Below are 24,946 nucleotides of genomic sequence, written 5' to 3'. Positions count from 1 at the left end.
ATGCATGCCAGGCCAGTAGTTGGCTATGTCACTTTGTAAAAAAACACTACATGCCTGCGCACATACACATTATACTACGCATCACCAATTAAAAAGAATTCATGTTTTTTTGTAGTTTACGCGGAGATGATAATAGCATAACTTTAAAAATTTTGTGCAGTTTTCGAAATTTGTGTTTTCAGACCCCCAAAACGCCATTCCAGTGTAAACAGACTGCCAAAATGTGTAAAAAATTGCTAAAATGGGGTCATGTAAATGCTCTCTAGACTTGTGCTAGACCTTGCAAAAATGGGTTTACTAGGGGTGGGCAATATGGGTAAAATATTATATCACAATTATTTTCAGGAAAAACGCAATTCACAATTTTATCACAATTGTTTGTCATGTTGCTTTTATTATTAAGCAAGTATTTAATGCTGTTCAGTTGCTTTGTTACAATCTATACTGACTTGACTATTTAGCAGCAGAGAAAATTGAAATTGAATGAACAAATATGAAAATAAAACACCATATATACACTTCACTGTATAAATTATACATTGATTCTTATTAAAGAAACTGTATTAAAGTTCTTCAGTCAAGAGCATTTTTGTTTTATTAACATTAAAGGGAAAGTTCACACAAAAAGGACAATTCTGTCATTATTTACTCACTCAAGTTGTTTTAAACCTAAATGAGTTTCTTTCTTCTGTTGAACATAAAAGTTATTTTGGAGAATATGGGAAACCAAACAATAGCTGGTCCCCAGTGACTTCCATAGTATTTCCACCCTCTACTATTAAGTCAATGGTCGACCAGGAACTGTTTGGTTATCCATATTCTTCAAAATATCTTCTTTTGTGTTCAGCTCCAATAAGAAAGAAATGAATACAGGTTTCGACAGTATGAGAGTGAGTAAATAATGACAGAATAAAACATTTTTGGTCAACTATCTCTTTAATGAAAAGTGGCAGCATGTTTAGTACTATTAGTGTAGCGTCGCTTTAAGAGCTGCACACATACAGACAGCCATTTTTCTGTTTACTTTCTCTTTAGACATAACCAACTGTTTTTATATGTAAACCTTGTGTGTGTTTGGCAGTATTATCGCAATCAGATGCGAAAGATAACTTAGTCCAGTAATCAGGCGCTGCTTGACAGGCGTTTAGTGTGTGTGTGTTGCATGTGTGCACGCTCAGAAAAAGAACACAAATTAAATGCTTAACCATCAAGCCTTTTTAAAGCACATGCAAATGATGTTATTTTGTAATTGCGAATAAGTGCAGTGTCCCGTGAGTTTAACTCTACCGCTGAGTTAACATTTGATGTGAATGTATGTCTCATGTATAGTAATGTATATATTGAGACGGAGGTGCCAGGACTGTAGCTGATAGGATGTGCGCTGTAGCACGATACTACGATATTTCTTCAAAAGCAGATCGTAGAGACCTTTTGTCCAAGATTAAAAATTGTGATACCGCACACCCCTAGTTTTGAGTGTGATGTACTGTGTATGTGTGTGTGTTTGTGTGTGTGTGTGTGTGTGTGTGTGTGACTCACTAGGGCAACTGAGAGCCTCCTTAGCAGTGATGCTCTTGTTGCAGGCCGAGCAGAGCGTGGTTCCAGAAACGGTGAGAGAGTTGAAGAGGTGGCCATTACTGTAGCGTGCCTCGCGCTCCCTGGCTTCTATCTCCCGATCCCTCATGCGCTCCTTCTCTTTATTCTAATCAAAACACAAAAACTCTGAAAATTAATAAATCATGCATGGCATCTTTATATATGTATACATATAAATCATCTTCACCAGAGTAAAATTAGCCTAGTATCATTATATGAAAAAACTAACTAACTTTGAGCTGGTCAAAGTACAATCGACACTCACACAAACAGACAATAATGACACTATTGCATCTCAGTTTCTTTTGTGTAAACCATTCATCTGCCGAACTGGTACAGGCAACACCGTTGTGGAGAAGCACATACTTCCAACAATGGCCATATTGAATGTCTAGAAGGTTTTATACATTGGTAAAAGATTTAATCATGAAACATATCTCACATTCATGCTCGTGAACTGTTGTATTTGGAAACGCTAATCTTAGCTTATCAGCCTTTCAAAGAAAGACAAATGAACCCTATAAGATTCTATAAAAAGTCACTCATGTAGTTCATGCAAACAATGGCTCTCATTTCTATGACTAACGTCATCTATTTGTGTGTCTTTGTTGTGTATATGCCTGGTTTGATAAGTTTGTTTCTATTTTTTTCTGTATTGGTCCTCTCTTTTAATCTGTGAGGGTCTTTGTGGACAGTCTGATAAAAAACCAATTGCTGTGCATTTGCAATTAATGGAGACAGGTATTTATTAGTATTGTGAGTTAGATTAAGTTTCAGTAATTTTATGTAGCTTTGTAATATCAGTTTTTAACAAATATTTAGATTTAGCTTTTATTTTCATTTTAGTTTTAGTAATGTTAGTACAGCTTATTTCAGTGTAAAATTATTTTTCTGCTACAAAAGCATCCTTTTTATTTCCATTTTCAGTATTTCTAATATTTATATTTTATATCAGCTTTTTTTCAAATAACGAATATTATTTTGAATAATTTCAGTTTTAGCTTGCACCCTGCCATCTTTTCTCACTGGTACAGTGTAGAAGGGCTTTTTTGAGCAAACCATCTGAGCTGTTTTACATTTTGAGTGGCCACTAGCAAATCATCCTCTATAATATAATGAAATATTCCACACATGTTCCTGTCTGCTGCCTTTGACGTCGCAGCTCATATGCTAACGGGATATTTGCTCAGCCAATCTGCGTTGTCATGAAATAATTTTCCAGTCTCTCCAGAGTAATTATGGCTTTTACAGCTCAACACAAACACACTCCAGCTTTAAATTAGCTAAACTGAATAAGTCCAGGTATCCATTTTGCTCAATTAACAGTGCAACTCTGTAAACCCAGTTTAACCCATCAAAAGTTCTGAGCTGTGTACCTCTGCATTGTTCTCAATCATAAAAGAATTGACCAGCAGCTTGTGTTGGTTAATATTCTAGTCAGTTCTATTAAAGAACTACTCTACTCAGCCCAAGCTGACCATCTTCCTCTTTTATGTATGTTTTACAATGAGTTAATGTGTTAAAATGAAGGACAGAGAAGGTTAAATGTCTAGACAAACAATCCCAAACATGACTTTGAAATGTTAACTGAATTTTTAAGATAAGATGTCTCATATTTTTAAATTTCTGCGGCCACCAGACCCTGTTTTGGGATCACCTATTCTGAAAATTGGCCCCGCTTTTGACATGTAAAGGAGGAAGTAATGAGAGAGCACTTCCTCTTTCTAAACTGCACGAGGCATGAGTAAAGGTTGCCACAGGAACACAAACATGTGTTGGAAGTAAGCAACAGAAAATATATTAAAAACCGGTTAGTGTGTTCATCTGTAGCAGACTACAACCTGCAGGATATTGCAATCTAATTACTAAATCTAAATTGACCTAGTTTGTTCAAACCCAGACCTTCCAGGATGTTTCTGAATTGTTTGGTACAGTATGTGTGTGTGCGATCATCATGCAGATTTGGGAAGTCGCAATAGTTCATGCTAAATCGGAGAACAAACAATGTGGTCTGTGTAGATAAAGTGACACTTTTTTGTAACTAAACTTGAGTTTGACTGTATATAACAAACCACAGAGGCACAAAATAGGAACAGTTTACTTTTCTGCGTTTATAAAAATAATGTCAGGCTAATTTAATTTATTTGAGCATGCAAAACAAAACAAAAAAACCTCTGTTGTCGTAGTTCACAAAGCTTACACTGAATCAAACTTTCTCTACAAAAGCTTGAGGACCATGTGCCCTCAGCATATTGTTGTCTGGGTTCAGCGAGCCTGTCAAAATTTTGGTGTCATCTGCCGTCAAGGAAATGGGCTGAGATTGGCAGGATTTAATGTCAGTGGTCTAGTTTGAATAGTCCCAGCTCCAGATTTAGTACAGCCTGCTGTGGGCCGATGGCCTGGATACAGCTGCTCTATGGGGAACCAGGACTGATTAGTTGACATTGACATTCTTCGCAAACACTCTCACACAAAAGCAAATTACAATACAGCAGTCATTCTTTCAAAAGCCAATGTCGACATAACTACTCGAGAGACTGGGGCTAGTTGTCACAGAGAGTGTATATCAACTCTAAAGTTTGGTTCAATTACAGAGAGACACAAACCTGTAAGGCTGTTTAATTGCAGGTTCCCTGTGACAACTTACCCCACATAGTGTGACAACATGCGTCTCCGCTCTCTGGTTGCTGTTGGATTTTGCAAATAACACCAGAGAGTGCTTGGTAATGTAAAATTTGACAAAGATTGGCAAATTACATTGGTTTATCTCTGCAGGACAGGGTAAATAAAAGCAAACCAGGGCTTGGCCACCGCTGGTTAAATTTAAAATGCCCAGACTGATGTTGACATCAGTTTGACCTTTGACATCACCACTTAGAAGAAGATGTGGTGAGATGGTGTGCGTGTATGTGTGAGCAAAAACACATCTCACTGTTAAAAAAATCTTGCCTTCGGACCTAAACCTGGAATTGATGCTTTAACTGAGCGCTATTTCTATGGCAACCTCTCTTTTGGCTCTCTTGCTCTTGAATCTTTTTCTATGCACACACACACACACACATTTTGTTGTTCAACATTCCCACTCAGTAACACCCACACAACTCAAACTCATACTGACGCTAATAATTGGACAAAAAAGGTGCACATTCAGTGCCAAAAGCACATAAATGCTATATAAAAGCTGTAATAAAGTCTGCAGTTCTAACCCACCTCAACTTCTACTATCAGAACTGGATCTGATGCTGCTTTGCTTCTGTGCAAATGCAGCATCTAAGCAGGCTTAAAGGGTTAGTTCACCCAAATAGAAAAATGATTTCATTAATAACTTACCCTCATGCTGTTCGAAACCCGTAAGACCTCTGTTTATCTTCAGAACAAAGTTTAAGATATTTTAGATTTAGTCCGAGAGCTCTCAGTCCCTCCATTGAAGCTGTGTGAACAGTATACGGTCCATGTCCAGAAAGGTAAGAAAAACATCATCAAAGTAGTCGATGTGACATCAGAGGGTCAGTTACAATTTTTTGAAGCATAGAAAATACATTTTGGTCCAAAAATAGCAAAAACTATGTCTTTATTCTGCATTGTCTTCTCTTCCGGGTCTGTTGTGAGAGAGAGTTCAAAACAAAGCAGTTTGTGATATCCGGTTCGAGAACGAGTCATTCGATGTAATCGGATCTTTTTGAACCAGTTCACCAAATCGAACTGAATAAACCGGTTGAAGAAAACGGTTCACCGGTTCTTTTGCACTCAACGTAATGGTATCATTGCCGATGATTGCCCTTGATTCAAGCCTTCGGTTTACCTGCGCTCATAACATTAGCACAGAATCAGTTCAGAATCAATCACCAAAAGAATCAGTTCAGTTCAGGCACTCTGTGTGTTGGTCTGCTTCACGCTGAATCACACATGCAGAGATATCATCAGCTCCTCGGTTCTCGAATCGGACACGTCTGACAGAAACGGTTCTTGACTCGAGAACGAGTCATTCTTTTGTTCATTATCTGGCTCGGCTCTGTGTTCATCTTCAGTTCTCTCTTCACAGCAGTTCAGTCAGTGTATTGTTTGAGTAAATGAATTTCTCTGAGATATTGGTTTGTTTGAACTCAGAGGGAGTGTCAGCCACATTAAAACAGTTAACAGCTTAAGTCATTTGTGGATTAATGCATATTGGAGACATGAACTGTTTAAAATGATTCAGTTCGATTTGGTGAACTGGTTCAAAAAGATCCGATTACATCGAATGACTCGTTCTCGAACCGGATATCACAAACTGCTTTGTTTTGAACTCTCTCTCACAACAGACCCGGAAGAGAAGACAGTGCTGAATAAAGTATTGTAGCTTTTGCTATTTTTGGACCAAAATGTATTTTCTATGGTTCAAATTCTAACTGACCCTCTGATGTCACATGGACTACTTTGATGATGTTTTTCTTACCTTTCTGGACATAGACAGTATACCGTACACACAGCTTCAATGGAGGGACTGAGAGCTCTCGGACTAAATCTAAAATATCTTAAACTGTGTTCTGAAGATAAAGGGTCTTACGGGTTTGGAACAACATGAGGGTAAGTTATCAATGACATAATTTTGCTATTTGGGTGAACTAACCCTTTAAACTTTGTTGTCATGATATCTTTATATTCAAATTTCTATAAAAGTCATATTAAAACGTATTTATTCAATGACATCTATTTCAGCAACTGTTCCTGTGTAGACGAGTTCACATGCTTATACAGAAGCAGTTTCTGTGCTGCCTTTCCATCATACCAAAGATGACATCATATTACCTACGTTTATACAACCAATAGGTTAATAGCAGATGTAATTTTAGTCACAAAACACATTCAGTGCTTTTCTGAAGCAGTGTTACCACTTCAGAAAACTGACAACAGAATTTTCAAAACCAAATATTTTTATTGACAATATTATAATCTATATAAGCGTGACAACCCAATATTAAACAATATTAAAGTGGATATTTCAAACAGAACGTCCAAATAGTTTTAATTCTAGTTAAAACACGAATACTCGAGGTCGCGTGGTAGCACTTACCCGCTGATTGATCTCTCTTATTCTTTCCTGGCGAAGTTTCGACAAATCCGCGACTCGAGACATTGCGATATTCTAGTCGTCTTTAGTACAACGAAAAACGAATCCTCTCACGGCAAAACCATACGTATATCCCAATAATTAAGATAAAAGTTCCTCTTTGGCAGCGCGTATGTCTAATAGCAGCGTTTTTAAAAGGCAGGAGACATTCACAGAACAGCACAGTGCGGTAACTTTGAGGGAAATAATCTCTCTCTCTCTCTCTCTCTCTCTCTCTCTCTCTCTCTCTCTCTCTCTCTCTCTCTCTCTCTCTCTCTCTCTCAGGAAGCGCAAGATGACTGTATCCCAAACCGCTTAGATAACAGTCGGCTATATAATAATTGTATATGGTTCCATTAAAACGAGTGCTATTTTGTCCTCTTAACTTTATGAATAACTGATGCCATATTGTAAATATTTTTAAATCAAGAAGTAAACGGCTTTTCTTTATTGTTTTATATTTAGCCAGAAAAAGACATTAAATAGTAAACCACCTTGACAACATGCAATGTAATGTTAAATTAAATTTTTAAACTGACATAATTATATAACTACATATGTATAAATCGTTTACATTTTAATAAACCTTATATTATTTATCAGCTATGATGTGTAAAATAATAATAATAATAATACATAAAAAAATAATATACACTTCTAAATATAGAATTAACATGATAAGTTTCTGTGAGCGTTATATATATATATATATATATATATATATATATATATATATATATATATATATATATATATATATATATATATATATATATATATATATATATATATTCTGCATATTATTATTAGGCATGTAACATTTTTATATGATGAAAACATCTATGTGGTTTAAATACATTATTCAGATGCCATCATTTGTCATGATGTAATGATGGTTTTAGAGCAACAACAGCAGTGTCGACTCTCAAACCCAGTGCTGAACACCTTCAAAGAAACAATGACGTATTTAGCACCAACTTTAACGCCAACACATTCAGCATTTCTCAGAGAGGGCTGTACGCCCTAAAAGGAACTAAGACTAATGATCGGAAAGACTGTGGTCTGCATGAACAAGAAAAAAGCACCCTTGAGTGAAATCAAACTACCTTAAATGAAAATGAAACAATGGATAATTCATTTATTATGCAAATCAACATTTTATAATAAAGACATTTAGTTATGACAAATAACGTCATCTTAGATCAGTAGGTACGCATCTAATGTTTCTAAATGCTGCAGTATTGGAGTGGGTCTGAACACACCTCTGCAGATTACCTCTGTTTACCGGGAAAGGCAGAAAATGGTGGACATTTTCTTTTGGGAAAAGAGCCGAAGGGAGAGGAAGGGGAGATTATTTTCCCGATTTGGCCACATCTGTCGCCATGCCAACAGTGCACTTAGACCTTGGCTGGGTTATGAGGGGATCCTGGAAAGTTTACAGTGGGTGGTAAAGTTTGGGGTTTTTATACAGTACGGGCACATTCATAGAAGCATGCAAAAGACTGAATGCTTTTTCCTGTTGCATGGTTTAAAGGTAGTCAAATCTCTCAGCAGATTAAAGAAAGATTAAAGCAGGTCAAATCTTTCAACATATGTACTGTCCCATCTAGTCATTTTGGATTCATAAAACAATACTGACTGTAGCTCAGATGACATAATCTGGTTGTGGAACAGATAAAGAGTTAGACGACCAGATTGAGAGTTGAAGAATAAAATTAAAAGCTCAGTGGGGGAAAAGCATATACACACACACACGTTTGTTTTTGTGAAAAGTGGGGACATCCCATAGGCGTAATGTTTTTTATGCTGTACAAACTGTATATTCTATGGGCCTACGCCAACCCTACACCTAACCCTAAACCTCACAGGAAACTTTGTGCATTTTTACTTTCTCAAAAAAACTCATTCTGTATGGTTCATAAGCATTTTGCAAAATGTTTACATGGGTTATGTCCTCATAAGTCACCCTCTCCTTGTAATACCTGTGTCATACCCATGTCAATATACAGAGTTGTGGCCTGATGTCACAAAAACATGCACACATATTGGTACACATACATTATATATGTGTGTGTGTGTGTGTGACAATTTATTTAAATCACATCCTATATTATAAAAATATTTATAAATGTATTTTATTTAAAATTCATATTGCTATAAAAATGACAAAATTATACATATATATGAATAAACTTAAAACTATATCTGTAATATAAAAAATACTTATGTTTAAATTGCTTGTAATTGAATACTATGAATTTGATTTGTTATACATAAAAAAAAAATCAGACTGTTACACCAAAGTCAGCTTGTGTTGGTATTAAGAGGTTTGATTAAATTACTTTATGTGAGTTAAAACAAATTCTCAAAATAAATAGTAAATCCTTGTTGCGCTATGTCTGTATGTGGACGTGGTAAAATAATCTGTTGCATCACTGTTCGCTCTCAAAAAGCCATCCCTCCACACAGCTCCATCCCTATTCTGGTAGAAAATTAGTATATGACGTCCGTTCTGTGAAATCCACCAGCTCTTGAACTTTAAATTATGATGCATCATTCTCTCTCTCTGTCTTTCTCTCTTGTGCACTCTTTCGCTCACTGTCTCTGAGGAAGGACAGATGCACTGTGGGCGGATTTCCACACAAGTCTTTCAACACTTGTTCACCCTCTCCCGCTTACTCACGATTTTTTTAATTTCATGCACACAAGCTTTCTTCCTTGTGTTGGTAATAACAAATCTGTGGCATGGGACCAGCTATGTTGTTTATTAGCAGTCAGATTTCGGCCTCTGCAGCACTCCTGACCGAATCAATAATGATGTATACTCTGTCTTCAGTCAGTACTGGAGAGCTGCCTCTGTACTCGGATAATGCTGATGTTACTGAAGCGGTCTGCTGCAAGCTATGCTAACAAATGCTAATAAGCGAGATGCCACTTCATAATCAGTAAAGGTTCAACAAGTACACTGACTGCAGATCTAATTATTCATCGTTCAGTTGACCTCAGAAAATAAGTATCTAAGTAAGCAAGTAAATAAATAATCTAATCCATTTTCACTTAAAAAAAAAAATTATATCACTTTTCTTCTTCCTCTTTTCACCTTTTTAAATTATCTCTAAATTTTGATGTTTTTCTTTTTTGCTTTTTCATATTTACCTTCAAAGTATTTTAAAAACAAAAATTAAATGTAGCTATTTTTAACATGACTTTAACAAAGACTTTAAATGTTCAAAAATATAAAGAAATAAATTCCTCTTAAATTCTTCCCTTTGATATTTTCCTTTTTTATTTTTTAATTACTTCTAACTTTTGCAGTTTTTGCCTTTTCATAATTATTTTCAATGTTTTTTGAACAAAAATACAATAGGTTAATACATAAAAATAAATAAACAAACAAATAAATTATTATTATTAATAATAATAATATAAGCTCAATTTTTTTATGCAAGACAAATATTAGGGTTAATCTGTTTATTCAATAGAACATAATACAATTATTATTATTATTATTGTTTTATGCTTCCAGAATTATATTTAAATGGAGAACAAACTGAAAACGTGTCTTCTGCTATGCTTATCAGCTTTTGGTCCTGAGTAAAAGTTCAAGGTATCAAATTGTGCTCAAACGACATAAAACTCTGCAATGAAAAGTCAGAAATTTCAATATGAACTAAAATATTTCTCATCAAATTTCTTCAAGCATTTGATTTTAAAAGAAACATGTAAGACTAAACATCTAAGTTGATCATCAAACAAAACATAGCTGAGATCACCAAGTCTCCTGATCTAAGAGCAAACAGGTTCCTTTTTGATTTTACATAGCTGTAGATTAAATGATCTAAGAAACAGAGCTCATTTATGTGTTGTGTTGGCATTACAGTGAAGCTGGTGGTTACAATGATAGTGGGTGTTAGCTGTGGCCATGACTCTACACTAAAATAGATGGACAGAAAGAGAGAGAATCAAAGAGAAAGAGAGAGGGAGCGTTGCTGTGGGTTACCACTCTATAGAGGAGGCACTCTTCAGAGCTGCTTTCTGCGGCAGACGGGAAAATGTGTTTTTCTATGTGTCTTTATGACTGTAGGAGTTATAGTGAGGACTGTGTGTGTGTGTGTGTGTGTGTGTCTGCAGAGATAATGACCAGGTTCTGGAGGCTGAATCCCACAAGGTCTGTGTCACACAGCACAATAATGCCTTAAGGTGAATGTGTGTGTGTGTGTGAGTGCACGTTTGTATTTCTAATTCTGGCTAAGAGGCAGCATCAGTCATAGAAGTTAAGTTAACATTAAATTTTGCTCTTGTTGCACTATTTAAAGAAAAAAATATTTTTTTTACCCATGTGTGTATGCAATAAATATTTTTTTCATAAATAGAAAAAATATATATATTTTATTTCATATATTATATATTGTAATTATATATATATATATATATATATATATATATATATATATATATATATATATATATATATATATATATATATATATATATATATATATATATATAATTATTATTTTATTTTTTACAACATTAAAAAATTTAATTAAATCAATAAATGAAAAAAAAAAATAGTGACAACTTTATCTAATAATTGCAAACCCTTATTTTAACATCTCATTCACCTTTCCATTTCAAACTAGTCCAGATCCCAGTCTGTCAGCAGGGGTGTGGGAGAAGCGCCCTCTGACACGTTTCACAGATGTTTGCTCTTTTGGTGGGATTGCCAAATCAGTGCAAAGGCTTTAAAACCTCAAAAAAGCTCCTGTGCTCCACCCTACGGAGTCTCCCAACAGCTTGGAGGAAGCAGTGCAGCAAATGGCCAAAAGTGAGAGGAGAAAAATGACTGCCAGTAAAACATCCTGACAGTGATATTTCAAGAGCAGTTGTCCGTCTCCACTCGCTGGGTATTCCCTACTTTATGAAATGCCTTTTATGGCACTGTGGTAAGAAAGGAAGTTTGTAGTGTGTAATGTGTAATGTTTAACGCTTTTCTGTTAAGACATACATGTAAAGGGCCACAGAAAAAAGAATGTGTGTGAGTTTATAAACAGTGGGAAAGAAAGAGCAATTGAAGGATGCAATGAAAACAGAGGGGATGCCTGAAAGCTGAAGATAAAGGGACGAGGAAATGGATCAGATGATGAGATGACTCTGCCAGACTGTTTACTTTGTGGCTAATACACATACACAACAATTAAAAAAGCTCCCTCTCAATAGTAAATACTAAATTCTTAAAAGCTGACAGAGTTAAAAACAATCCCGGTCATGCTGCTTTGAGTTTGTGCCTGTGGTCTGTCCTTTCACAAACTCTTTCCTTGTGTGTTTATGGGGTCAGATCAGGCTCCAGACAGCTGACTGGACCCGTGTGTGATTGTTTGTGTGTGGGTGCATGCGTGCAAGTGTCTGCAAAGAGAGAGAGAGAGAGAAGCAGAAAGCGCTTCCAAGGAAGTCTAGTCACATGAACTCATGAGTCTGTGCTTCCCGGTTGATCATATGGTTGTGATCCATCAAAGGGTGAAAAATGCATGACCATATAACATTTAAAAAAAAAACTCGGACAGCACTGGGTCCATTAGTACTCAAATAAAACATATTTGCTGAAAACTGTAGACTATACTTCAAATCTGACAATGTGGATAAAAAAACAAAAAAAAAAACAAGATGATACTATTTAAGTGAATGATCCAGCTTGCTTGATAAAGAGAGTGGCTGTCTCGTAAAACTCCTCCCATCTTTTGCTGGACGGTTTGTGTTGGAGCCTGTGGGCCTGGCATGAAATTTTTATTCCCTAAAGTGGACGACTAATCACGATCACATGGCCAATTCTGTCGACGCTCCCTTAAGATCTACACAGAAAGCATGTGTGTGATTTTTAGTTGCATGATGTCATGGAAAGACCTGCAATTCAAACAGACCTTAAGCTGTGATGTTAAGAGAATTAGTTTATATAATAACTTCATGAATGTGGTGAGTTTTGGCTTCATAAGTTTATATTGGCTTGAACTGACACATGGGAAAGTTAATATGAAAGCCCATTTCTGTGATGGGGGAAAAAATATGAATAATAAAAAAAGTAATTCCTTACACAACTGTGACTTAATTTTGCATCATAGAAATAAAAAATGAAATTTTACATTTTATTAAATAATAATAATAATAATAATTTCAAATCATAATAATATAAAAATATTACTGTCATAACTATATTTTTGTGTAAATAAATGCATTTTTAAAAAAATAAATAAATTACTGACCCCAAACTTTTGAATGGTAATATAGTTCAAAACAAATTCAAATCTCATCGTAAATTCTCACTGTTAGCATTCTCATATTTCCCTTTTTATTTTATTTTTACTCTGAAACGGACTTCTGTAGAACTGACAGTGCAAGTACATGACTAACACTAATGTCAGTAAACGAGCATTTTGTTTCACAAGCTCTAACAATGTCATCTTCAGACCTGTCATCACTCGACCATAAAACCCTGCTTTCTCATGTGTCATAGTAGTGAACTGGGGCAAAAATAATATTTTGACTGCTGCCCATCCTTAAAACAACTCCAAAAGATTAATTTTGATTTCCAATAATATGATATCTCACTACTGTCAAGATCATGTGAACTAATATTGTACATTACATTGTAATGGTTCAATGTCTGGTTCTTTAACAAGCCCATAGATTTCTTGAATTAACTGAAGCTTAAAGGGATAGGTCACCCAAAAATGAAAATCCAGTCATCATTTTCTAACTCTCATGTTGTTTCCTGTTCACACCAAGGACGATAACTATAAAGATAACGATAGAGATATAGTTCTAAAAATTATTCTCAATATTATAGAACAGCAGAGTCCACACCTCAGCTATAATGATAAAGGGGAGGGGGGGGGGGGGTGAAATGCTCCTTTTATATCCTGTTAATCTTGAGTACCTATAGAGTAGTACTGCATCCTTCATAACTCCAAAAAGTCTTTAGTTTTATTATATTTATAAGAGAAAGATAGTCTTTACCGATTTTTCCCGGAAAAACACAAGCGCCTGGAGGCGTGACGTGTGGGCGGAGCTAAAGAATCACGAGCGCGAGTAAGCTTTTGTGTTGAGAGCGTTTGGAAGCTGTGACATTACCGTGAGGAAAAAAACATCCAAAACAAACCATGGCTAACAGTCAGATCCAGACGTTTATTTATGATCCAGAATCAGATCCAGAGGCTGAAACTGAACGAGAGCAGCAGCAACAACGACTCGCTCCGAGCGGAGCTCGAACCCAGGTCTCCGGCATGGGAGGGGACGCACTAACAAGGAGACAGAGATATTTGAAGCAGTTTTACTCACCGCCTGCGGTTCCAACACATGATCGTGACCCTTTTTCGTTGAGATTGCATCATCCTTAAGAAATAAACGATACGCAAATCCATCGTCAAACTGGGCTTTGTTTGTAAAACAAGCATCTTCGAAATGCAGGGAACAAACGAAAACACTTGCACAACTCCGTTGATGCTCTGTAAAAATAAACTCCATCCACTGGTCCCTTAATGCTGTTTTTTTTTTGGTAATCTGTGCAGGGTTGTCTTGCCCTGGCAACCAAAAACACACTTCTTTTGTGACAATTCGGTCTCTCACTCTGATCAGTGAATGTTTCTGCTCTGATCAGTGAATGTCTCGTCTCTGCTCTACGGGAGCGTGCGCTCTTCCGGCAGAAGTGCCTTAGGACCCATATAAGGAAATTCCGCTCCATCTAACGTCACACAGAGCCATACTCGAAAAAAACTTTCCGAAACTTGTGACAAACCGGAAGAGGTATTTTTGGAACAAAAATACTCCTTCAAACTTACAACTTAATTTTTGAAACTTTGTCCATGTTTAGCATGGGAATCCAACTCTTTAACAGTGTAAAAAACTCAGTATGCATGAAATAGCATTTCACCCCCCCCCCCTTTAAAGGCACAGAGAGACAATGTCGTTGGAATCACTTTCAGAATTATCGTTTCCAGCTGATGAACGATAAAAACAGCCAATCAGAATCAGTTCTGCCATAACTAGCTTGAGAATTTAAAAAAGTAAGATGAATGTGCATTTAGAATAAACAGACGATATCATCCACTGGTGTGGACACTAATATAGTTATCTTTATAGTTATCGTTCTTGGTGTGAGCGGGCCTCAAGACTTTATTTCTTTCGTGGAACATAAAAGAAGATATTTTGAGAAATGTCTCTATTTTTTTGGCCATACAATGGAAGACAAAGGTATCGTTGTGTTCCACAGAAGAAAGGCTGTCTTTTAAACACAAAAAAGGCATGAAGCTGCTGAAACATTTTTGAATTTAATCAAATAAATGATTGCGGCTTTGATAAAAGGTCAAGCCTCTAGACTCTGTGGCACTTTCTGAGACATTTTGGGGCTGAATGCTAAGTTAACAACAGTGAATCAGTGATCGATAGGTTCCTATGATCCATGACAAGCTGGAGCCTGATTCAGAGCACAAACCAAGCTGTGAAATTCATCTGGGAGCTTAATGAAAGTACAGAGCTAATTTTATTAGCTTGAGAACTAAAAACAAACTTTACAGGAGGTATACGCATGGGTTTTTCAGAATTATCCAGTTGTCTGTTCCACAGGACAGTCTCATTCTGCCCTCTGCTGGACTGGAATGAAACTACAGTCCAGTTTCACTACACTTCCTCCTCCTTCCTTAGCTAAAATGAGCAATATGCCTCATGCTACTGGTAGCACTTCACTACTGATGGCCGATTAAAATAACAACTCACCAGAAATGACACTTGTCCCCAATGTCGGTTTGCCTTTAGACACACTAAACACAAGAGTGGACAGGAAGCTGGGCCCCTACCTTTCGGTTAGCAGTCATCTTACGCAGGAAGCTCAGAGTTCGCTCCAGGCGATTTCCTGACACGTCCTCTTTGTTTTTGAGCCTCTCTGCCTTTATTTGCCCTTTATCTTTGTCCCAGCCCGGAGCAGCAGACTCACTATCTATACTGTATCAAATAAAGTGAAACAGCATTAAAAGTATAGATATGTACAATTTAATACGTTAGGCTATTTATGATTAAAACAAGAGAGGATTGAGACATACCTGAGAGATGAACCTCCAATCTGTTGGTTCGAAACACTCTCTAGATCACACCGAACAAGACGAGAAAAATTTTCTCATTGATTTGAGGAAATAGAAGTTCGATTCAAACAAGTATATGACGTAGTGCTTAATGTCAGTTTCAGTTTCAGAGCAAGGAAGAAATCTCACAAAGAAGTCAAAAACTTAAGTGGACGTTAAATATTTGAATGCTTTTAACAACATTTTTGAGTGGAAAATGATATAATATAAAGATAACATTAAAACACAGTCATAAAAGTGAGGGAAAGAACCACATAGCAAAAATAAATGAATTAGTGAATGAGCTGGAAACACATTCAGCTGACCAGGGCAGTAGGAGCGCGGGCGAGGGGCAGAGCTCTTAGGCATCTGCTGCATCATACACAGGCTGGGGGCGGAGCTACTGCAGCCATGCATCTGATTGGACTGCTCCTGAGGGAGACATTTACAAAGCATTTATCTATAAAATATTTCATGTACACTACTCTTCAAAAGTTTGGGTTTGTGTTTCTTCAGTGTCACATGATCCTTCAGAAATCATTCTAATAAGCTAGTTTGGTGGGGGGTTTTCTGGCCGTGAACAACATTTATTTGAAATAATACATACTTCTACATTTTGCCACTTTTCATCAATTTAATGCATCCTTGTTCAATAATTCATAGCTGAGTGGTTCTATTTTCTATTTTTTTTAATGTAGTTTGATTTTTTCTTCCACCCTGCTGGCTTAGAAGGTGGCTGCCTTCTGTAAGGTATATAGTTCACAGCAATAGAGCTCCCAGAGGCCCTGTGTGTGTGTTCTAACCTCCAGCGCTGATCGATGATGTTCCTGATGCTCGGCTCCAACTTCCTCCTCAGTAAGAGACGTCAGGGAGGCTTGAGTGACAGACCTGAGGGCTTCACGAGCTCTTTTTGACCTCAATGCTCCGTTTAGTACTAAGGACATCTCATCCGGGTCCAGATCTTCAAGACTCACACTAAAAAAAAAGAGAGAGACAGAATGAACACTAAATTCACATATGTTGTTGTTGCATGATATGATACAACAAGGAAAGTAATTGAAGGTCAGGCTTGTTTTTGTTCTGTTGTCTGAGGACTATCATTACAAATCACCCCAAATTATACATTCCACAGGACATCTGCAATAATATTAACAAACCAACACATATGTAAACACACACACACACATTCATAACATTACATTTTTTAAAACTTCAAGCTTACACTTTCCTCCTCCTTTGGTTGATTTTAAGTTGGCATCTCTAACGCAAACTTGAAAAATGACCCACACTGCAGTGTGATGTTAAATCCTTACTGGAGAGACCTATGTATGTCTGTGTGTGTGTTCTTAGTTAAGCGTGTGAGCGTCTCTGTCTCCTCACTGAGTACATTGGCACTGGCTGGTGGTGATCTGACAACAATAGTCCACAGAGTGACACAGTAGCTGCCCTATATCAGCAGAGCCATGGACCAATGTGTGTGAGAGAGCGAAAGAGTAATACGCCACAACATGGAATAAGAATAAAAATAAATACCAGGAAGCCTACATGTAAATAAAGTGTACATTTTTTGTAAATTAAATTGATCCAATAGGTCATTTATGTCTGTGCATCCCAAAAGACTACTTCAACAAATGGGTTAATATATAATCTTATATAATATATAATATGTTGTAAGAATCATATTCTGCAGGGTTAACCATTCATTTCAGTGAGCACAAGTACATATTTTAGGTTGTGTGGGTTTGCTGACAAAAACAGTTGGATGTATTGTGCAATTTAAACGTTTGGGGTCACTTAGATTTTATTTTTGAAGGAATTAATACTTTAACTTAGCAAGGATGCATTAAACTGTTAAAGGGACACTGAGTAGGAATTACTCCCATCTAGTGGTGAAATTGTATTTTGCATTCAAACTAATTTTGCTCTCCAGCGCCTCGCTTTTTCAAATGCGCGTTGCATCTACGGTAGGCGATATGTACCAAAAAGCTTTGACAGGATGTCTTCTAATAGCACTTCGTCGAGTTTTCCTTCAGGTGAACAGGTGTGTTATTTCAAACAAACTGCAACATGACAACTAACAAACGAATGTTACAGTATGAATTACTGACTGTGGAAAACATGAAATATTGTAATTAGTAGTTATGTCTAATTAATTCGTTTTTTTTTTAATTATATGCATTGTTAGATATAAAAAAAATATTATAATATAGACTGTAACACTGACTTACCTGTCGAGAAGAAAACTGGCCACTTCAGCGTCTCTTTTGAAATCTTTATCAAGCATTAGCTCTTTCCACCTAGAAAAAGCTTCCCCGACATTAACTCTTGTTTTCTGTAATCTACGGTCACGTTTCCTTTTACGTTCTATTTTTTACTGTTTTGGCGACGATGGTTTCTTCTCCTGTGGCGCGGCATATGTATGGTCCATAATAAGAATGCAATCCAGACTTTTAAACTTGCCGGTGCAGTTTCAAGCGCCTCTCACTGCTCTGCACCTGCGTTTCTGGCTCTGACCGAAAACGCGCTGTGGAAACGCGTTGGCTTAGTACTTTTTGTCCCTCTCTGCTATTATAGTTTTGCAAGATGGCAGAACTACATGGAAGCCTCCGTCAACCTACCCGTCCCATGTATATAAAGATAATAAATTCTTCATTTACAAGGATTAGTTTAAACATTGGCATAGGTATTTGTACACCATTGAGGGCATATTTATGAATAAAAATATTGATTTTAGATAATAAAATACCTAAAAAGTTACTTATTGTCCCTTTAAGAAAATAGTAAAATATTTATAATTTTACAAAAAAATAGTATTTCAAATAAATGTTGTTCTTTTGAACTTTCTATTCATTAAAGAATTCAGAAAAATGCATCACATGTTCCACAAAAATATCAAGCAGCACAACTGCTTTTAAAGGGGGGGTGAAATGCTATTTCATGCATACTGAGTTTTTTACACTGTTAAAGAGTTGGATTCCCATGCTAAACATGGACAAAGTTTCAAAAATTAAGTTGTACGTTTGAAGGAGTATTTCTGTTCCAAAAATACTCCTTCTGGTTTGTCACAAGTTTCGGAAAGTTTTTTTTCGAGTATGGCTCTGTGTGACGTTAGATGGAGCGGAATTTCCTTATATGGGTCCTAGGGCGCTTCTCCCGGAAGAGCGCGGGCTCCTGTATAGCAAGGCTGAGCAGAGCACAGACATTTCACTGATCAGAGCGAGAGCGTCGCGAAAAGTCACAAAAGAAGTGTGTTTTTGGTTTCCGGGGCAAGACAACCCTGCACAGATTACCAAAAAAAAAAACAGCATTAAGGGACCAGTGGATGGAGTTTATTTTTACAGAGCATCAACGGAGTTGTGTAAGTGTTTTTGTTTGTTCCCTGCATTTCGAAGATGCTTGTTTTACAAACAAAGCCCAGTTTGACGACGGATTTGCGTATCGTTTATTTCTTAAGGATGATGCAATCCCAACGAAAAAGGGTCACGATCGTGTGTTGGAACCGCAGGCGTTGAGTAAAACTGCTTAAAATATCTCTGCCTCCTTGTTAGTGCGTCCCCTCCCATGCCGGAAACCCGGGTTCGAGCCCCGCTCGGAGCGAGTCGTTGCTGCTGCTGCTCTCGTTCAGTTTCAGCCTCTGGATCTGATTCTGGATCATAAATAAACGTCTGAATCTGACTGTAAGCCATGGTTTGTTTTGGATGATGGTTTTTCCCTCACGGTAATGTCACAGCTTCAGCATGCTCTCAACGCAAAAGCCTACTGGCGCTCGTGATTCTTTAGCTCCGCCCACACGTCACGCCTCCAGGTGCTCGTGTTTTTCCGGGAAAAATCGGTACAGACTATCTTTCTCTTATGAATATAATAAAACTAAAGACTTTTTGGAGTTATGAAGGATGCAGTACTACTCTATAGGTACTCAAGATTAACAGGATATTGAGTGAAAACGAGCATTTCACCCCCCCTTTAACATCAATAATAATGAGAAATGTTACTTGAGCAACAAATCAGCATATTGGAATGATTTCTGAAGTATCATGTGGCATGGAATATTGGAGTAATGATTGCTGAAAATTCAGCTTTGCCAACACAGGAAAAAATTTATTACTTAAAAAAAGAGTTTTAAATAGAAAACAGTTACAAATAAAATAAAGTACATTTTAATATTAAGTTACTATTAAAATGCAATAAAATTACAATTTTGAATTTTGAATACTTCAAAAATTACATACTAATTTATATTATAAAGTTTAGCCATCATGATAATACATGTCAGTATAGACAAAGCCAAATTATCCACAATTTCCATACAAAACAAAAAAAAAATGAATTAAGGTAGAGCGCACTTGGACAAAACAGGAGTGCTAAAGTGTCACAGAGGTAAATGTGTTTTTCACCTGCGTGAGTCATTGGGAAGATATCCCTGTGCCACAGCTCCAGGTTCCCAGCTGTGTCTCCTCCAGGGGTCGAGCTGAGTCAGGTGACGAGTGGCAGGGGAGCGTAAGATCACGACCGGAGGACCAGAGGAGATCGGTGGAGAGCATTGAGGAGGTGAGAATGAGAAACATACAGGACGAGTGCTTGACATCTGGGTGTAATGAGTGAGGGAACAAACACTAATGGGTTTGTGTTGTAAGAGTGCAAGAGGTCAATACATACACAATTATTGGCATGTTAACATACACAGTTCTTTCCTCACACAGAAACACATACGCACAAATTCATACCGTGTCCATAAGGTCAGACAGCTCCTCAGGGCCCATACTCAGATAATAGCTTCACTGCTCCCCCTACAGATCAAAATATCACATTACTAGAGAATGTGCTTTGGTAAAACAGTTCAATAAATTAAAAACACCTATTACATATCCAAATCACCACTAAACCATCAAGTCAAAAAAATGCTAATTTGTATAGTGCTTTTCACAATACACATTTGCAAAGCGCTATAAAAATAATTATTGTTTATATTAGCTAATGTGTATATTGTAATAGCTTCATGCCTTATTCTCACCTTTAGCAGATTAGAGTTGGGCGATGAGTACTTTAAATTATGAATAACTTTTCAGTTTCACAGTAGCTTCCCCAGCCTTTATATATACCACCTGTGATGTACACGTACGGTAAATCAAATAAATGATACTATTTTCACACTGAATGTGATTAGTGCAGTAGAGCCTAGCACAATGGAATGAATGGTTACAATACCAGCACATTATATGGTGTCTAAGGTTTGCTTAATGTTTTACCACAATGTTATCCAGTTGCTAAGGTGTGGTTGATACCAGGTAGCTGCTTTCAGGCAAAAAGTAAAATAAGCCCACCTTTAAGTCTCTAGATTTCACTCAGGTCTCTTCTACAATGTAACTCTATGCAGCTTTATCAGGTGTGCATGGTTTATCATCTGCAAGATTAAAATCTTAAATCCGTTCTTACCTTAAGGTGTTTATTCTACCTAATGTGACCCTTAAGAATTACACTTATTTGTGTAAGAGGTTATTCGTCATATAAAATATTTTTGACTTTCATAAAAACCAGTTAATTAGCATGGATGTTTACCTGTATTTCTAACAGCTTTTTAATCTGATATCAGTTCAAAAGTGCAGCATATGAGAGAATTAATTCAGCCATAAAAGCACATTTATTAAAAAAGTTGTTGCAACCTTGTTGACAGTGTTAAGTTCCAATTACAGGGAGTTTCTGGAAAATAAGTGATGAGCTGGGAACAGCTTTGGTGAATGTTTTCACTCCAAGAGTCTGTTTATGGCTTGTTTTACCTCCCTCTTCCTTTATTCCCCTCGGTCTCGATGGTTATCGCTTATTACATAACACGGTTTTGAAATCATTTGGAGTGGGTCCTCTTCCATCCTTTTCTTTATTCCCAATTCCCATTCTAACTATTGTGAAGCACACATATAAAACCATTTCCTGTAGAGTAAAATGGCTTCTGTCTATATCTAGTATTCCTGTTCGGAGCAAATATTAAAAGTGAGTAATGCTTTGAAAATAATTTGTCTATGAATGTACATGTCCAAAGACACAGTCTGCCAACAGGCACAGATAAGTACCTGTTCCACACCATTGTGTGCAAGCATGTACAATGAGAGAAAGTGAACTGACTGCTGTATAAAAGAGAATGTAGAGATTGAGACTGTAGCGATCATGGGGCCAAAGCAACAAAACTGTCATTGCACTGTATTTAATGCTTATCAAACATGCATCTTTGTGCTTAAATACAGTCATTTTTAAAGTCATCCTGTCATTTACTCAAACTCATGTTGTAATAAATCATGGGAATAAAGAACTGTATGTACCAAACTTCAAAAAGGAAACAAAAAGCACCATAAAAGAATCTTAAAATCTGGTTTATCTAGGATGCTAAAAGTTTTCTTTTTTTTTTTCTTAAGTACTTGAGTAACAAATATGCAAGGACAAAATCACTAAATAATTACATTTGTCATTGGAAAAAATACATACATTTTAATAATGCAACATACTGTTTTATGGCTGATATTTTGGCTGCTAAATTTTCACTTTTGGCAGTTGGACTCAGTGTACATTTGCCCAACATAGATAGCCTTTAAAAATTCTAAAAGATCATCACAAGATTACTGATAATACCATATTCACATTATGTCACGACGAAGGCAGCCAGTGCTTTTTTTCCTCCAGGCACACAAAACAGCTAATTCTTATAAAGTCTTTTATACTCCCTTATTTTCCCTCTCACTGATACATTTACTTTTTCGTGTGTACTTTTGCCCCTCTTCCACCTTCTCTCTTTATATGCACCCTGACGTCAGAGTCTAGTCCCAAACAATGGACAGATCAAATTACTGCCCGATTCATTGCTCAACAAAGGTGTGGAAATGGACAGTGGATTTTTCTTGAACATATCTGATGTCTTTAAAAGTGAAGTGTGTGCCGAGGACCAATTCTGAGTATGGGTTACCACACTTGGCAAATGTCAAGACTTTCACTTCACTTCCAAAATAGCACTGAATAGTCTTCGCTGTAAAAATTCAATATACAGTCAAACCAAAAATTTATTCAGACACCTTCAACATTTCTCACATTATCACAGTTAATTTGCTATAGTTTAGAAAACTCAAGAGTTAAACTGTGTCAGAACAAATTCATCTTGATAATGTCAGCTAACTTGACAGAAAGGTATGTAATGAATTACAACCAACCAAACATTCAGATCTATAATTCAGAGTATAATATGTCACAGTTTACTCTATTTTGCTATAAACACTTACATAAATTAATTATAGTGTCCTGCACCCGCTATTAAATAAAAAGAATCTGGTGTCTGAATAATTTTTGGTTTGACTGTGGATTAAATTGTTAAAACTACAAGGTAATTCAAGAGGAGTGAGTGATTGTCTTTCTTGGATTAACTTTATACAGCAGCTAGTAAATTAGGCATGGTCACTTTAAGAGACAATGTATCCATTATGATGATATATATCAAATTTTTTTCTCCAAATTAAATTTTTACTTAAGTCATAACCAACTGTTTTTTTTCCTCGAGGCTACTCTCCAAGACAGGTATTTTGACATAATTTTGTAGATATTTGGCGGTACAAGAGCAAGAAGAGGCAAATTCGGTGTTCAAGTGCTTTGAGATGCATCTCTCTGTGTCTCTCTTTCACATCTTTTTCTGTTTGCATGTTTAAACTGCGATTTGTATTTATTCTTTCACGTGCTGGAGAGCTCGGTTTGGTGTTGCTGTCCGTGAGACGTGACGGTCTTCGTGCGCAACTAACTCAGTTCAGTTTTTCGTGTCTTGTGTTTGAATGCTTTAAGCTCTTTAGAATGTTGAAATGGGCAAGGCTTAAAAACATGTGCAAACGATAAGCTTTCGTGACGATGAGTAGCCTGTCAAATGTCCTGAGCGTCTGTTTAGGCTGGCCTCAGCAAGTCGGTTGAGGTCACTCTCATGATCGTCACCACCTTTCATTCCTCTAGCGAAGGCCCTGCTTTCATTTCTCCACTGTCCTGTCTAAATGATGAAGGAATAAAAAGCTCAAAACGCTTGTATTGTTCATTACTCTCTATGAATCGTGCGTCATTTTGTTTTGATGGTTAAAGGCAACAACTTTCTTTCCAAGCTCTCTTTTAAATGTCAAGAGAATTTCTTACAGCCTATGTTTTGATATTCCCATCCCTTCTTTCATAATCCACTGATGTCATGTTCACACTGCTGGGTCCCTCTCCCAAAGAGCAAACAAGCCGGACCGGAGAAAGGATGTGTACAATGAGTCAGGGTGAACTACAGGTCACCAGCTGTGTTCAAGTGTGTATATATATATATGCATGTGTTTGTGTGTGTGAAATCAGGTGCATCACTGGCACACGGCATTTAGCTCATGACTCAACCCAAGTTTGTCAACTTTAGCAACTGGATTAGCATCCAAAACCAAGGCAACTGCACTTATTACATTTCAATGGAGCCTTTGAATTATACTGCAGAAATGGAATCTGATGACCACACATGCAACCTGAATCAAATCGACACGCTCACTCACTCAGTCTGCAGAACTCATTTTCATGATCTGGGCAACCAAAGAAACCAAACCAATTCATGTCATCATTTATTCAACCTCATGTCATTGCAAACCTCAATTTTTATATATTAAAAATAAAGTATCATTTAGAGGGTTAGTCCACTCAGAAATGAAAATTCTAACCCTCATGTCATTCCAAACCCGTATGACTTCCTTTCTTCTGTGGAACACAAGAGATATGTTGAAGAATGTTGGTAAACAAGCAGTGTAGGGTTTTATTTATGAAAGTCAATGGGATCCAAAGCTGTTTGGTCACCAGCATTCTTAAAAAGATCTTCTTTTGTGTTCCACAAAAGAAATAAAGTCATACAATTTTGGAAAGACATGAGGCTGAGCAAATAACAGAATTTTCATTTCTTGGGTGGAATATACTTTTAAATGCACACTTTGCCTTTATATAAACAACGGGGGCAAAATAGTTTAAAAGATCCTCATTTCCTTCATTTTCCTTGAGCACTCTCACTTCCAAGATGTCTACTATCCTCACCACCTTGAGTGCTGTCAGTCACCAAATGACTATAAACATGCCCTCCACCCCTTCCTGTTTATCTCTATTAATACCCTCTTCCTTTTCTTATTCAATG

At 36.7% G+C, this 24,946-nt stretch overlaps 1 protein-coding gene across 3 annotated transcripts in view; it reads right to left on the bottom strand.

Annotated features, from left to right (window-relative positions):
• The window catches only part of LOC127935289 (rho guanine nucleotide exchange factor 2), a 43,773-nt gene that overhangs the window by 17,276 nt on the left and 1,551 nt on the right, over positions 1-24,946 (bottom strand). Inside the window, exons 2-8 of one of the 3 annotated variants that reach the window (XM_052533021.1) lie at positions 20,517-20,579; positions 20,187-20,377; positions 16,596-16,767; positions 16,119-16,224; positions 15,775-15,814; positions 15,532-15,676; positions 1,540-1,702 (exon numbers count right to left, since the gene is read on the bottom strand). In XM_052533021.1, the coding sequence (XP_052388981.1) occupies positions 1,540-1,702; positions 15,532-15,676; positions 15,775-15,814; positions 16,119-16,224; positions 16,596-16,767; positions 20,187-20,377; positions 20,517-20,552 (853 nt within the window). In that variant the 5' untranslated portion in view covers positions 20,553-20,579. Of the gene's footprint in view, positions 1-1,539; positions 1,703-6,649; positions 6,900-15,531; positions 15,677-15,774; positions 15,815-16,118; positions 16,225-16,595; positions 16,768-20,186; positions 20,378-20,516; positions 20,580-24,946 lie in introns of those variants that run through there. The other 2 variants (XM_052533022.1, XM_052533023.1) reach the window with 2 other exon arrangements.

This window comes from Carassius gibelio, chromosome A19 (genome assembly GCF_023724105.1).
Source record: "Carassius gibelio isolate Cgi1373 ecotype wild population from Czech Republic chromosome A19, carGib1.2-hapl.c, whole genome shotgun sequence".
NCBI classification, from domain to species: Eukaryota; Metazoa; Chordata; class Actinopteri; order Cypriniformes; family Cyprinidae; genus Carassius; species Carassius gibelio.
The sequence above is the reverse complement of the archived record's forward strand: the minus strand, read 5'-3'. Positions and strand labels throughout refer to the sequence as shown.